This window comes from Saccostrea cucullata, unplaced genomic scaffold (assembly GCF_032062105.1).
Source record: "Saccostrea cucullata isolate Sc308-1 unplaced genomic scaffold, CSIRO_AGI_Scuc_v1 ctg66, whole genome shotgun sequence".
Classification (NCBI taxonomy): domain Eukaryota; kingdom Metazoa; phylum Mollusca; class Bivalvia; order Ostreida; family Ostreidae; genus Saccostrea; species Saccostrea cuccullata.
Window position 1 is genome coordinate 248,483 of NW_026929644.1, and position 16,339 is coordinate 264,821.

The 16,339-nt window shown below is 34.0% G+C and overlaps 1 protein-coding gene across 1 annotated transcript; it reads right to left on the reverse strand.

Annotated features, from left to right (window-relative positions):
* Positions 1-231: 231 nt before the first annotated feature.
* LOC134281591 (intraflagellar transport protein 140 homolog) lies at positions 232-15,324 on the reverse strand. The gene is made up of 28 exons (XM_062764029.1): positions 15,198-15,324; positions 14,673-14,821; positions 12,940-13,115; positions 12,680-12,768; positions 12,460-12,566; positions 12,187-12,329; positions 11,900-11,992; positions 11,684-11,794; positions 11,492-11,570; positions 11,142-11,233; positions 10,880-11,007; positions 10,671-10,788; positions 10,349-10,500; positions 9,959-10,136; positions 9,377-9,508; positions 8,744-8,955; positions 8,331-8,508; positions 5,814-6,004; positions 5,521-5,616; positions 5,222-5,354; positions 4,988-5,131; positions 4,687-4,815; positions 4,322-4,504; positions 3,821-4,027; positions 3,310-3,522; positions 2,923-3,089; positions 2,606-2,747; positions 232-2,340 (listed from the first exon to the last, which is right to left on the reverse strand). Exons 1-28 carry the CDS (start codon positions 15,314-15,316, stop codon positions 2,128-2,130), a joined length of 4,074 nt encoding a protein of 1,357 aa, XP_062620013.1. The 5' UTR covers positions 15,317-15,324; the 3' UTR covers positions 232-2,127.
* Positions 15,325-16,339: the final 1,015 nt, after the last annotated feature.

A 16,339-nucleotide genomic window follows, 5' to 3' on the forward strand; every position in this document is an offset into this window, starting at 1 on the left:
GTTCAATACAGTTCTTCTCATATACATGTATGTAAAATGCATCTAATTAATTTGTTTGTATTGTAACCCAATCATTGCATTCGTGAAGAATGCACTGGTCCTAATTCCAATGATTCATTTTGCTTAAATAAATAAAGCTCATGTTGGCAAAGTTCTTTGCTAAGAGATAAAATTTATACAGGGTTTGAACTTGATGCAACAATAATAAAACAAGAAGAAAAAGCAATACAGTTCATTTTCAGCATTTATTACTGCATGTATAAATGATACTTTCCCAATTTAATCAGTAAGAAAATGGACGGCACCAGATTGATACAGAACTATTGAAATATTATTTAATTACAACATACAGTCTTACATGACTGTTACATTACAAGATACAGTCTTACACTCGATCACATGATCTGATGTCATAGGTCATGTGATCAGCACTAGATCCACATTGGAGACTTGTACTCACACTAACACACCATTAAGAGACTGTCAGACATTGTCCCATATAAATAACTTATCACAACACTAACAAAGATGCTGACAGGGTCAATAAATAGATAATTAACAACCTAGCTTCTACCAAAAAAAAAAAATCATAAAAAAAAATCATCTGTACAACATAAAACAGTGAACACTTCCAAAAATATGAATGGAAATCTTAAAATCATGAAAATGAGTTACTTGCTTGGCCAATATAGCCTTTCTGGTACAGGATATTGTAAGGATATTGTATCTTTCATTTGGAATTTTAAATTGACTAAGTGGCAAAATTTGGAAATACAGTTAAACTAATGAATTTAATTTTATTCAACTATAGATTAAAGAGGTAGATTGTAGCTTATTCTCTACTTGAATCTTGACATGTCATTATAACCTCAAAATTCAGCTTATTTGATATAAAAAGCATTTAAATTATTCAATCTGCTTGTCATTAGAGAATTTTTATCTGATTTTTTTTCTTCAGGGAATTAAATTTTAAATGGGGATAGGGTCCTTTTACAGGACCTGGATGGAATAGACATAAGTTCTGACTTGACACTGAAAACTATAGTAGCATTTCTCATCACCTTCAATGTTGAAGGGCGGTCATATATCAAAAACCAATCAGCAGACAAAAGAGGCAGGAAATAAAACAAAAAAAATTACGAATACACAACCAGAAATGTGAATTGATAAAGAATGCGCAATTCAAAAATAATCCCAAGAAGAAAAACAAAAGAAATTCTAGCATAAATCACCTCCGTTAGTTGCATGATTATCTGGTGAAATATGCTTCTCAAATGACAGAAAAAATCAAAGAAAACTCATAACAAGTCATTTTTCTCAGATCATCCTAATAAATATTTATAACTAGATTACAGAATTCAATTTAAAATCTTCTACAGGGATTGTAAAAGTTTCGTTTTAACCCATCTTTCAATATAAGTGAGTTCTTTATAATCAAGTTATACTATAATCACTGATCAGTGCAGTAAATATTTAAAAATGCCCCATATGCAATTCAATTTCCTGATTTTTCAAATTATCATAGCATTCAGAAATCATCAAAGAACCTTTTTTTTCCCCAAAATATTTCAACAAAAGTTTTTTTTCCACTTGGCAGTGTGCATGTGATAGTTCAATGAGTCTGCAAGGTCAGGATTCGCAACACAAATGTACATCAGTATTTAACAAATTTTATAGGATTCATATTACAAAATATTCATTTTAAAAGAGAGAACTCAGTTCAATTCTCTTTTTGACCAAATAAGGTACAATGCACTAAGATAATGTCATATGATGTATACATCAAAACAAAATGCCACAAATTAAAAAAAAAAAAAACATATAAATAATTAAAACAGACACTGGGGCTCAATAAAGAAAAAGAACGAACAACTTTTACAGATATGTTTTTAAAAAAAATCAGGAATAAGAAATATCATAATTTGAAAATATAAAGATCTTTTTACAAAACATTATTGGGCGGAAAATCAGATCTTGAAGAAACTGAAGGTGGGTGTTCTTAAAGCTAGCTATGAGGTGAATTGCCATGGCAACAGATAAACACAGCTGTATCACAACACAAGTAGGAGTATCACAGTAGTCAGATGGAATGGAGACGTCTCAGATCCACACATCATTCTCAGGAGATCAGACTTCATCGTGTCCGTAAATGTTGTCGACCTCCTCTTCTACAATCTCTCCATCTTCTTCATCCATAACTCCATTCATCTTGCCTCTATTCAAGTCCCCCATTGGAATGTCCAAAGCACGATACACTGCCTCCACAGTCCGCATATTGACATAATAACCTATGTTTACATTGGGTATTCTACTCTTCATTTCTTCTATCGCAGCATGTGCCTGTAAATTAAAGAAAATTACACATTATCTTTCTCATATCAACTCTACAATAAAGGGTTGTAGTTCTACAGCAACTTATATGTGAACAACATTCATTCTAAGAGATCCATATTAAACATGACAATTTATCATAAATCATCATTTTAACTTGAAATTACTAGTACATGGTTTCTGCTGTTACCCACAGCATAATTTTGAGTTTTCATACTTTAACTGAGTTGCATCCTTTCTTGAACAAAGAACTCCTACTGAATTAGATACTTACAGCCTTCCACCGGTCTCTACGAGCATAGTACTCGATCATGATCCCGTAAACATCCCCGATACGCACTCCTGACTCTAAATCTGGTTCCTCTAACAGAATCTGACATTGTTTTATTCCCTCTTCAGGATTCTCTTCAAATGCCCTAGTAAGATAAAGATTGACATGATTTTAAAAAGATCAACATATAAAGTACACATAAATATGCATGAGCAAAATTAATGCTATATACAATTCTAGCACCAAAATTATAATTTATTTGTATTTAGCTATCCAGGGACTTGTATCCCTTTAAAAATGAAATTCTTCTTTTTTCCTACCTTCTGGCAGTGACAAACTTCTTTATCAGTGCAATTTTATTTTTCAGTTGAGCTAGTCTTTCCTCTAGTAGCATTTCATCGTTCATTTTAGCTTTAGTGAGACATTTATAAGCCTCTCCCAGAGCCCTTAGTGCCTTGTCATAGTCCTGGTACTCATCTATCTCAACCTTGAATATACAAATTAAATATTACCAACAAATGTATCATAACTTACTGCATGTAATAAAAATTTGATAAATATTCACCTATATAAATCATATTCAAAAGATGTCAAAAATAGCATCCAATACAAAAATATTTGTCTTTTATCATGTAGTTGTATTCAATTCCAAATACAGATACAATACAAAATCAAAAATTAAATAAAGAAGATAAAATCAGTTTTACCTGTGCACAAGCATCATAGAAGCCGGCTAGAGAATCCAGTGCTCTCCCTTTGGTGTAGAATCCTATGATGTTTTTCATGATCTCTGGGTCTTTTCGCCAGTCTAATGATTGTAGATAGTTAGCCGCCATTATATAAATCTCCTTCTGTCTGGACACATTGGCAAAGAAACAAATCTTCTCTGTGTCACCAGACTTCAACAGTGCTTTCATTGCCTGCAGAGTAATAAAACACAATCAAAGGCAAGCAACATCAAATGCAATTGAGAAGCTTTTTAATTCCTGTAGATCACTTTAATTTTTGTGACACCATATTTTCGCAATATAGACCTTTAATTTTTATTAGCGAGACAAAATTTTCCTGAATGCTTCTTTAATACTACTCTATATAATTTTTAAGAATGTTAATATAACCAAGAATATTTCCTCGAGCACTCTGTCTCATGTAATTACACAAAAATAAAGTTCTAGCGAATAAGAAGTGATTTACAGTACTTTGGAATTCATCGCTTACCTTGATTTTATTTCCGGCCTGTGTGAATTTCTTTGTAGCCAGGTGGTATTCTCCCTGATGCATGCACACCTCCGCAATGGCCTCCAGGATTTTCACTCTCTCCATCGTGTCGATCCCGGGGTCGTCCTTACCGGGGGTCAGTTTTTCTGCCAAGTCTTCATTAATCTCCACGGTCTGGTCCATACAGATCTTTAATGCCTCCCAGTACTAGACAATAAGGTGAAATAATATGAATATTTTACCCATACTTCCCTAAAATTGTTACTATGACTGAAGAAATTTGGTCAATTTCACAACTGGCATTAAAATTATGTTCAGAAAAAAATTCTGTAAATGTACATATTTTCAAAAAAATAAAAAGTAAAAATATTTTTACACCTTTAGTGGTATATCTTGTCTTATTCATGGACGATACATGATTACAATTAATGCATTTTCCTTTTAAAACTGCTACATAAAAGTGTTCTGATGATAATTTTCCCCATCTGACAACACTCCTACCTTTTTGCCAATAGCCAGCAGATCTACTGCCTTGTCGTATTGGCCGTTCTCCATAAAGAAATCTCCACACCGCTTCAGGAGCTCGGGATCAGCTCGCTCATCCAGCTCACCCGAAATAAGCTGTAGAGCTCCAAACTGTCGAGCTCTGAAGGACAGATCCAAAGCTTTGGAAAAGTTACCCGCCTGAAAACAAAAATGTAATGTCAGTGTCATAATATCAATCATAGGGTCTGTAGTACATGTATCTATTTAAACTTTAATAACTATTTGTTGAATTTCTAATATTTTAATTTAAGCCTTCCTGTAACTTGTTTTTTATACTTCTCATTTCTATTTATAAAAGATCTCATTTTCTATTGACTTACTTTGTGATACAACATGACAGCTTTGTCCTGAGCCCCTGGCTTTTGTTCATAATAACGAGCCGCCTCTATCATGTCTTCAGGTCGACCCATCAGAGCCAGATTCATCAACTGATCTTCCATACCATGTTCCTATTCAAATACAATCAAAAAAATACAGAAAACAAAATACTTTAATCAAAATATGAATAAATGATTGCTCAAATTTAATACGCTACAAGTCCTAATTAAAATAAATAATCTTAAGCAATTCAAACTTGAGGTGTTTATAAATATGAGAAAGGAGAGTACTGGTAGAACTTACTTTACAGAGCCTGATGGCATTGAAGTAAGCCTGAGCCCTTGTAAAGAAATGAATGGCTTCCTTAATCTGATCCTGATTTTCATACTGACGACCTAAGTGATAGCAGGCTGCCCGATCACCTGTGTTGTTACAAATCTCAGCAGCCTAAAATATACAAAACACAGAGAACTTTAGAATACACCCCATCTCAGGCTTTAAAAAAACAGAAAAAGAAAAGGAAATAACAGAATTTACCTTGTCCATCTGTCCACAGTAACAGTAGACTCTGACTAAGGAGAGATAATCCTGGGCGTTCTCGTAATACTGTAGAGCAGTCTCCATGTCTCCTGTACTCTCCATATACTGCGCCCACCACTTGTGTAAAGCCCTGAAAATCACAGAAAGTTTGTGTACCATTTCACATGCACTGACTTAATTTTATTCTCATAAAATTGAGTGATCCTACAATTTTTTTTTTAAATTGCTATGCATTTCAGTTAGAAAGGAGACTTAAATGGTCATTATCAATATCTACTACAAATATTTTTACTCACTTGTCTTTGTGCATACTGATGTAATGTTCCAAAGCTTCAGGCTCATCAAATAACATCCTTGGGACCTCAAATCTGTGTGTGTCTGACTTCTCATAACTGTGAAAATTCAAATTAAGTTTGAAATATAAATAAATAATTAAGACTGAAATTTAAGCAACACTTAATTAAACCATTTTATTTTCTACTCTGTGCATCTTGAAAACAAATGAAATCAAACTGTTAAGTTCAAAGAAAATTAAATGATAATTAAAAGCATACATTTCATATGCATCATAATTATTCTCTTGGCTTACTTTGGAATAGCCTCTGAGTAGTCTCCCTTCATTTCTAAATGCTTGGCAAAGTTAAAGTATGTCGTCCTAAGGTGAATGCGGTCATACATTTCTGCTGTTTCCAAAGCTTTCTTCCACTCTCCAACAGATTGGTAAAATTCATTCAGTAAGTCATACCTCTTACAATTTTTCAGTAATCTCTCAGCATCTTCCTATAAAAGATTTTAAAGAAACATTAAAACCAGAAGTCTCTGTCGAGACTGTAGCTCTACTGGTTTGTACTTATCAAAAACCATTGCACTATTTTATGTATCTTTGTGTAGTCTACTTGTGTGCCAACTTATTTTGAAATCAAACTAAAACTGTAGAAGGAGTAGCGTTTTAAAGGAATTTCACAGAAAATTCTATTTCTAGTAACCATGGTAACACCGTTCATCGAAATCAAAAACCGATGCACTATTCTATGTATCTTAGTGTAGTCTACTTGTGTGCCAAGTTATACTGAAATCAGACCAAAACTGTAGAAGGAGAAGTGTTTTAAGGGAATTTCACAGAAAATTCTACTTTTAGTAACCATGGCAACACCGTTCATTGAAATCAAAAACCGATGCACTATTCTATGTATCTTAGTGTAGCCTACTTGTGTGTCAAGTTATATTGAAATCAAACTAAAACTGTAGAAGGAGTAGCGTTTTAAAGGAATTTCACAGAAAATTCTATTTCTAGTAACCATGGCAAAATCGATCACCCAAATCAAAAACCGATGCACTGTTCCATGTATCTTAGTGTAGTCTACTTGTGTGCCAAGTAATATTGAAAACTGACAAAAATTGTAGAAGGAGTAGCGTTTTAAAGGAATTTCACAGAAAAATATATTTTTAGTTATCATGGCAACACCGTTCATCAAAATCAAAAACGTATGCACTATTTTATGTATCTTAGTGTAGTCTACTTGTGTGCCAAGTTATATTGAAATCAGATCAAAACTGTAGAAGGAGTAGTGTTTTAAAGGAATTTCACAGAAAATTCTATTTTTAGTAACCTTGGCTACACCGTTAATTGAAATCAAAAACCTATGCACTTTTCAATGTATCTTAGTGTAGTCTACTTGTGTGCCAAGTTATATTCAAATCAGACCAAAATTGTAGAAGGAGTAGCGTTTTAAAGGAATTTCACAGAAAATTCTATTTTTAGTAACCATGGTAACATCGTTCATCGAAATCAAAAACCGATGCACTATTTTATGTATCTTAGTGTAGTCTACTTGTTTGCCAAGTTATATTGAAATCAAACTAAAACTGTAGAAGGAGTAGCGTTTTAAAGGAATTTCACAGAAAATTCTATTTCTAGTAACCATGGCAAAATCGATCACCCAAATCAAAAACCGATGCACTATTTTATGTATCTTTGTGTAGTCTACTTGTGTGCCAAGTTATATTGAAATCAGATCAAAACTGTAGAAGGAGTAGTGTTTTAAAGGAATTTCACAGAAAATTCTATTTTTAGTAACCATGGCAACACCGTTCATCGAAATCAAAAATCGATGCACTATTTTATGTATCTTAGTGTAGTCTACTTGTGTGCCAAGTTATATTAAAATCAGATCAAAACTGTAGAAGGAGTAGTGTTTTAAAGGAATTTCACAGAAAATTCTATTTTTAGTAACCTTGGCTACACCGTTAATTGAAATCAAAAACCTAGGCACTTTTCAATGTATCTTAGTGTAGTCTACTTGTGTGCCAAGTTATATTCAAATCAGACCAAAATTGTAGAAGGAGTAGCGTTTTAAAGGAATTTCACAGAAAATTCTATTTTTAGTAACCATGGCAACACCGTTCATCGAAATCAAAAACCGATGCACTATTTTATGTATCTTAGTGTAGTCTACTTGTTTGCCAAGTTATATTGAAATCAGACCAAATCTGTAGAAGGAGTAGCGTTTTCAAGGAATTTCACAGAAAATTCTATTTTTAGTAACCATGGCAACAACGTTCATCGAAATCAAAAATCGATGCACTATTTTATGTATCTTAGTGTAGTCTACTTGTTTGCCAAGTTATATTGAAATCAAACTAAAACTGTAGAAGGAGTAGCGTTTTAAAGGAATTTCACAGAAAATTCTATTTTTAGTAACCATGGCAACACCGTTCATCGAAATCAAAAATCGATGCACTATTTTATGTATCTTAGTGTAGTCTACTTGTGTGCCAAGTTATATTAAAATCAGACCAAAACTGTAGGAGGAGTAGCGTTTTGAAAAATTGTTTACAGACAGACGGACGACGGACGCCTTACTATCGCATAAGCTCTTCTGGTCTCTGACCAGTAGAGCTAAAAATGAAATTGGATTGCCTTGTTTATTTCTTCATAATAAAACATGGCCATATGAAACAAGTATCCAAAAATTGATTCTTCTACAATATAGAAGATTTTGATCTGTCGTTCAACAAAGGCCCTGGTCATAACAATACGAAGACATTCACTACTTGGATTTATGCTCTCCTATCAGTAGAGTGTATTTGAATTCCCACAACCTACCTTGAGTCCTAACTGCATGGCTAATACAGCCACTTTCGCGTCGAGTTCGGGCTCCTTCATGGCTTCCCTCAGGGCCCGGGCTCCTCGAGCGTGGCCCATGTTACCCAGACAAACACTGGCCACATCCAGTCGGCGACTCTTCACACACATCTTAGCCATATTTTCCCACACAGACTCACTGTAATGATAAAGTAGTGTAAAATTAGAAAACATTTTCCTTAAATTTCTTTTTCAAAGACATTTGTATGTCTTACATGTATGATACATGTACATATTAAGGAAAAAAATACCAGTAATAATGAAAATGCACTTTTAATAAACTTTGAGTAGAAACTGAAAGAAAACTTAACAGTGGTAATAAATCTCTTCATAATCTATATGCAACATTTCTCCAAGGATATCATCTTTCATACCTCTTAATGAGCTTGATAGACTTGAAAGCTTCATCCATGTTGCCTATGGTAAGGTAGTAACTGAAGTTAAGCATGGCATCTTTAGTATTTTTGTCACTGTTCTCTAGCCCCACAAAATCCCTCATGGTCCGGCGAGCAACCATTCGGGGGGACGAGGATTCTGGTCTCGGACCATCCCCCTGTCCATCGTCCTCATCACCAGTGTTTTCAGACTGAAATGATAAAATAAATCAAGTATGTACGGATAATGTAAGATTCAGCTTTCATTTTCATCTCATTTGTAAAGTAAAAGATACTTTTCACATTGTGTCTAGACAAAATACCATGCCATCTAAAATTCAGATCTATTAATTTAGGAAAATTTTTTCTCTTTAATCATGTTCATGTTCTTAACAGCTATTGTGCTAATTTTGGTTTGTCTCCCATGAAAAGTGCAAAATTAAAATTTAAGCTGTACAAATTTCAGATACTATACTGATAAAACAGTTTTCTAACTTCATGCTTCAGTTTTTATCATTTTACGCAGATAATCACCTTTAAACAACCCAGATAACAACATACATACTGATAGGAATCACCCCCCCCACTAGTAGCTAATCAACCCTTTACAACATCATCTAATAGCAAACCGACCTTTTTGACGAAGTAGTGATAGGGGACCTCTATTCCTAGCAGTGTCTGGAACTGGTCGGGGAGAGGAAAACTGTCCTGAATCAGGATCCCGTTCTCCGGCGTACTGAATAACGATACAATCATCACCTCGACCTGTAAAGGTACAAATTCAGGTTTAGATAACTACAAAAAGTATACATAAAGACCATAATTTGCACATCTTTGAGTTTTCTACACTTTTTTTTTCTTTTTTGGAAGAAATAAAATCTACTTCTATATGTTAATATGATGCCAAATCAGCCATAACATCTGACCTACTTATTTGTATATGCTGAATCTATCTACTATTACATCTGAAACACTTGTTTGAATATCCTGTGATACAATCAACTTACAATGTAAATGGAAGTTGATCACATGTTCAGGATTATTTGATTTAAAATATTTTGCAAGTCAGGCATGAACAATAATACATAAATCTCCACAATGTACCACTCTCTTGTAATCCCCTTAATTACCCTAACATCAACATTATCTTTTTATTACATTGCTTTATTAGTCTTTAAGCCCTACTTCTCTTCATTTTTCTTGTACAAAACTTACCGGTCCATCATCCATTGTTTTAGACAGGGAAACAATCTTCTTTTCCTCTTTCTCCTTCTTGTTGAATGCATCAATCAGAATTCTGGCCTCACAGACAATTAATTTGGGATCATGGGCATCCCAGTAGTGCGTCATCGGATAACGACCAGCTATGTCTTTGGCAGCCTGAGTTTTACCTCTTTAAAAAAAATTAATGTTATAGCATAATAAAAACATGTTTTTATACAATGTATTCAGTTTAAGAGCGAAGGCAAAAGTTGTGCCAAGCCAATACCCAGATCTAAACCTTTAAGTACTACCTTTAAAAAACCATTGTCAGTTTTGTCATATAAAAGCTATATGAATTCAATTCAGATGATATTTACAAAACTGTGAGAGAAACAAACAAACCTCTCAGCATCATTTGTGTCCCCCTCTACCCCCTCAATCTGTTCTGGGGGAAAATCATCTTGTTCACCCCGACCCGTCTCAAAGTTGAAATAGGAGACCTGGTCCACCTCTGTGTCCCAGAAGTACATCTTTGGATCAATGTGGCCATGTGTCTGAAAATTTCAATTTTAAATTTTTAAGCATGATTGATAAAACTTCAAAATCATCTTGAACTACTGCCATATGTGTGTTTGAGAAACATCGTGCTTTGTAATGGCTATTGTTCCAGATTTTATGTTGGATGTGATTTACACAGGTACAGTAATATTGAGCTTTGACTCACTGATTTGATCAACACGCTGACTCGTGTTCCACTACAGTTACATTTACAGGAGATGATGGATCCAAAGCCAGGAATTATCTCCCCTAAGTTCCTGGGCTGACTATGGGGCTTGGCCTCTCTACAAATCAAATAAACTTTTTAAGCCACTATTCATAAGTTGATATTGTTATGCAGACAGCACAAGAACATGGACAGGCTCTTTCACCCACCTTCTGGATAAGTCATAAACTCGCACTAATCCTATGTTGGTTCCAATGACCAGGTAGGTACCACACACATCTATACTGACTGGCTGCCCCTCAAGTTCTGAGAAGTTTATAGTCTGTTTGACTGTACCCTAACATCAATAACAAATTCTGATTAGTTTTTATTAGTTTTTTCAATAAAATTTCTTTGCAGTCAATGTTGAAATGTGTAAGACTGTCCTTTTCAATATGTAAGACTGTGTGTCCTGCTTAGGCTTAATTTTACCTGATGTGTTCTGACTTGAACTTTCATGGCCTCAATACAGTAGACATTCTGTTCATACAGACACACATTCATGGTTTCTGTGGTGAATGTACCTGTAAAACAATTTTTGACTTTTATATTTCAGAAAATTGATATCAATAATAAAACACTAAATATATTTGCCTCCTTTATTTTTTAGAATCCCTTTCTTTTGTTCATGTGTACACTACTTGACAACAGTTTATGGTATCTGTTTTGTAAAACCCTTTATGCAAGAGTTACCATGTTTCAAATTGGTTACCATCCCATTTACAATAAAATCAGATTTTTTCATCTGTATTAATCAAATTCATAACTGTTGCTATATTTACCAGCAGCTTTGATAGAAGACTTGTCTGTAGAATACTCGTAAGTTATCACTCTACGTCCATTCCATACTGCTAATGCATCCTAGGAAAATATTAAAGACAATAGGTTACCTTTCTTCCCCCACAAATTAGAACTGATTCAAGATTTTTGTTATGATATTCTATTCAATGAACAAGTAATTTGTTATAACTCACTTTGGTTGTAAAAATGCCCTTGACTTGGATATCTGTCTTGAGGTCATGATGAGCCATGTTGGAGAACATTTCTATGGATAAGGAACTTGGTCCATATTGAACCACTGCAGTCTGTCATTGAAAATTACATTTTAGTTAAAATATCTTTCACAAACCTGCATTGGTAACATTTTGCCTTTAATCTCTTTATTTTAAAGACTTGAATGATTCCCTGACCTGTTCCTTAAATCCTGCACTCATCACTTGCTCATTAAGCATGAACACATTGGCAATAGTATTGACAGCAAGGAGGTGCTTGTTAGATCCCCACTGAAACATAAAAAGCTTACAGTAAACTAGCAGTATAAAATATACAAATGTGTAAATAAGAAGTTTTGTGTAAATTGCTTTCCACGTGTCTTTTTAGGAGAATCCACTTGTTCTTTTCATCAGTAGCACATGATAATTTTCTTTCATTGCTAACCAATTTTCCCCCCTTCTAAACTATACACAATGTTCCGTACCCTGATTTGTTTGATGGGTCCCTCCACTGTGGCTGGGGCTTGAAGTTTCCATTTCAGTTCCCCGTCTACCACCTTCCCTCCCAGCGGGGGAGAGTATTTCCACAGAGCCACATTTCCCATGTTTGTCCCCCCTGCCAGAGTTCCTGTCAACATAAAAATTTAAGTATTACATCAATATTTCAAATACACAGATAAGGAAACCAAATTCCAATACAATAATAGATTAATTCATGTAAGTATGGTGTAAACCATTTATATTCAAACAAACATTACCCTTTTCTGGACAGTAAGAAATACAAGTGATACTCTCGTTATGGTCGTAGCTACTGTGACCTTCCAGTGTAAGGATGTAGTTGTCCTCATGTTCTAAGTCCCACATCCTATCATGGATAGACAATTTCATATCAACAATGAATTGCTATAGTGTAATTCAATATTCAACAATCACAAATTTTACTGAATATATGATATTTTGTAATTGTTTTCTCTTTACCTGACTACTCCTTCTCCTAGAGCTGTGGCCAGGATGCCTGATCCTGCCCAAACTATGGTAGGTGATTCTCCCCTTCCACTCATTTTAACCTGTACATCAAATACATAAAACACTTTTTACTATGAATAAATTACAGACGAAAAACACTGCTACTCCCCCTCCTTTTCTCTACACCCTTAATAAATCCTTAAAACCAAACTGTAATACTTATAGCTGAAAAAGTTATGGAAGAAAAAAAAAATCATAATAATAAAGCCTACCTTCATGACCTCCCTTGCCTCTCCCTCTGGTGTGATAAAGTGCTGAGTCAGCAACATGTTTTCTGTTACTGTGATCAGCAGATTCTTCTCATCGTAGTGCAATAAGGTCATCACAGGTCCATCCGCATTAAAGATCTGGGAGCACTGGCCAGCATCATTAACATAGTACACACCACCTTAAAGAGTTCAGAAATCAAGCATAGTGATGAGAAATATTTTGCTTTTAACTGTATTTTTATACATAATTAGAATACATGACAAGTCTTTTTTTCACAGCTTGAATAACTCTTACAGTTCAGAAGTTTACAAGTCAAACTGGCAAGTAGATGTAACTTAGAAGTTCCAGAACTGTTCATAGCTTAGCTTTTTTGATATAAACTACATGATATAAAACTTTGTTCTGACATATTACATGTTTTCAACTTTAATTAAATAATATTATAGAAAGTTAACTTGTTATTTCAGAAAACAGACCATCTTCGCTAGCCAAGGGTTTCTGATACGCTACTCTCCTCATACACCCTTGGCCTACAGTGTTCATAAAAATCAGGATTTTTTTCCAGAGTTCTGATTGGATTTCAGTACACCCAGGTCGACCAATCAGCGATTGTTTTTTGTAAATGACGGTATTTGCGTTCGGGATACATCTTTCCTGTTTAATCTCGGAAATGAAAAACGCAAGTAAACAACGATCCGTAAGATAACATTCAATTCTATGAATAGCCATGGTGTCATCCAATATCTTCTAAATATGTGATTAAGGATCTATATTGAAGCTTCAGATTTGTTCTATAAATAATGAATAAACATAACTCAATAATTTCTTCTTAATTATTCTTGAAAAAACGTTGATTTAATTTTTTTTTTAACACGTGTCTTTATTTCTGGCGATGACGCAATCTGTGCGTACCTGATAGATTCGAGATCACGTGACGGAAAACAATCCCGTCTTTTGACTTCACCGTATGCCAAGGGTTTATGAGGAGAGGAGCGTATCAGAAACCCTTGGCTAGCGAAGATGAAAACAGTCAATCTCTGCATTATTCATCAGTCAAGGAGTCAGAATTAAATTAAGATTTAACAGATATGATTTTTACCATGAACAAAGGGCATATTCATAAGCCCAGGGGTAAGGATTCTCTGAACACCTAACAGAAATTATTTTACCATGAATACAGGGCAAAACTGAAGTACATCCACTTTCATACTTGAAATAATGCAATAATACAGATCATATCAATTCATTCACTACAACAACCACTCATTCATAAAGTCATTTTCATATCAATTGCCAAATCTTTGATCACATTTGATGGTAATACAAAGCTTTATGTGCACTTGAAAATAACTTGCATTTTTACAAGCAGATTCACAACATTGTTGTTGGAAAACTCATGCTTGACATTTTACTATTTTTCACAATTATGATACAGAAGATTTTAATTTCATGATTTTTTTTTTTAATGGATGATAGATAAAGCATGCAGTTCTTTTGAACAAACAGATTTATTCTTCAAATAAAAAGGAATGACTTCAATATTATTGAAGAAAGTATAATTAAAAACAGATTATAAGTTACAGATGCTAAACATGGAGTTTTTAGGTGTAAGTTAAAAGCCATAAAAACCCAGCTGCTTGAAGAAGAAACATTTCTTTTCAAAAGTTAAAAAAAAACTTTAAAAAAACTTTATATGTAAAAAAAATGATTTTATAAAACACAAAGAGTAACATACCAGTGGCTCCACCAACAAAAAACGTCAGAGCCTCCTGAGATCCGAAGGATGCTCCACCTCTTGCGTTGTTTTTGCCCCTTTTCCAGTTGAACATATCTAAAGCACTCTCATCCCCACTGACAGCAGCTCTAGCAAGCTGGGCAATATCACTGAAAAAAATTACAATCTTTATCTCCTTATACTGATAATTTATAGTAAATTTTAATGAAATATCTTTTGTTCCATGGAAAATACCAAGTTTCTTAACATTTCATCAATTAATGCCAAAGCAGGTTTTTAGATTTTTTCCCCCGTTTCCATGGTTTCTAAAGAATATATATATGTTTTAAAAATAAACTAACTCAAAAAATTTGAACTGGTAAACATTTTTTTTTTATTTTAATTTGTAAATTACTATTTCACTGAAGTCTCATTTCACATTAAAAAAAAGTCACAAATAACAGAGAAGGAAAAAGGGTTGTAGCCCTATTCCTAAATCATTGGATTTTAAGCATGCTAGTTATTTTCCCCTGATGATTGACCTACTTGTTGGGGTCTGGAGGGGGTACAGGCCTATACAACATAATCTTCAGCGGTTCCTGTATGTGGTGCTGATGAAGAGGATTCTGTTGAAGTCGACCTTTGGCATCAGCTTTCCACACCATCAATACACCAGACTACAGTAAAAATTTTATTAATTACACTATCAGACACTAAACTTTAGCAGTTACTTTTAAATAAACTAATCTGAAAAGTCTGCTGATAATGGTGGTTTACATATCCAACATTTATCAAAGTTGAACAGAAATTTGAAAGGTATACTTTCAGGTGATTTTATTTTAGACATTGATAAGAATGTTTAATTTATATATATCATCTATACAAATTAAATAGAGATATTTTGGTTACCTCCACCAATGTCATCACTGTATGTGTTCTGCCACATTCTCAACCTTAATTCTCCTGAGGACAGCCATTTTTGCTATGCTTAATGTTTCTTAAAATCTGGAAAAAAAATTAACTAAAATAAATTCACTCAGCCAAACTGAAATAGGACAGATTTTAATGCTGGTCTTGTGACAAAGGGGAGAGATTACACATTTTTGGAGAAATCAACCATTTTGTACTGCTTATTCGTGTCACCATTCATATCAACATCTAAAATGTTCATTCCAAAAGACCAGCAGCTCTCACATTGTAAACCCACCCTACAGCCAGACAAAAGATCTGTCTTTGCTAAAACAAAGAGAACAGGGAATAAAATATTTAATTATCTCCTGTTGTTTTATTTTATTACCAACTTACCAAAGATGCTAAAAACAGGCCATAGAAGTGGCCTGACAAGTACGAGTCAGTGTAACATTTAGCAGCTTTTCTCCCTAAAATGAAGACACCAATTTTTCAAATCATGAATCTGACATCTCTTAATATTTCTACCTGTAGAACTTATATTTTAGGTTCTAACCATATCATCAATAACTTTTTATTGAAGAATTTCAGAGATGATTTTGGTTACCTCATCAAGAAAAAGATTAACCGATCCACCCGTGTCATCACTGTATGTGTTAACTGCCAAGATAGGACTGCCATCATAAACTGGAACACTGGGTGTCTACAAAAAAATGCTATATACTAAGCATACGTAGAAAAATAAACAGCCAATACACCCGGTCAGTGTCCAAACGATG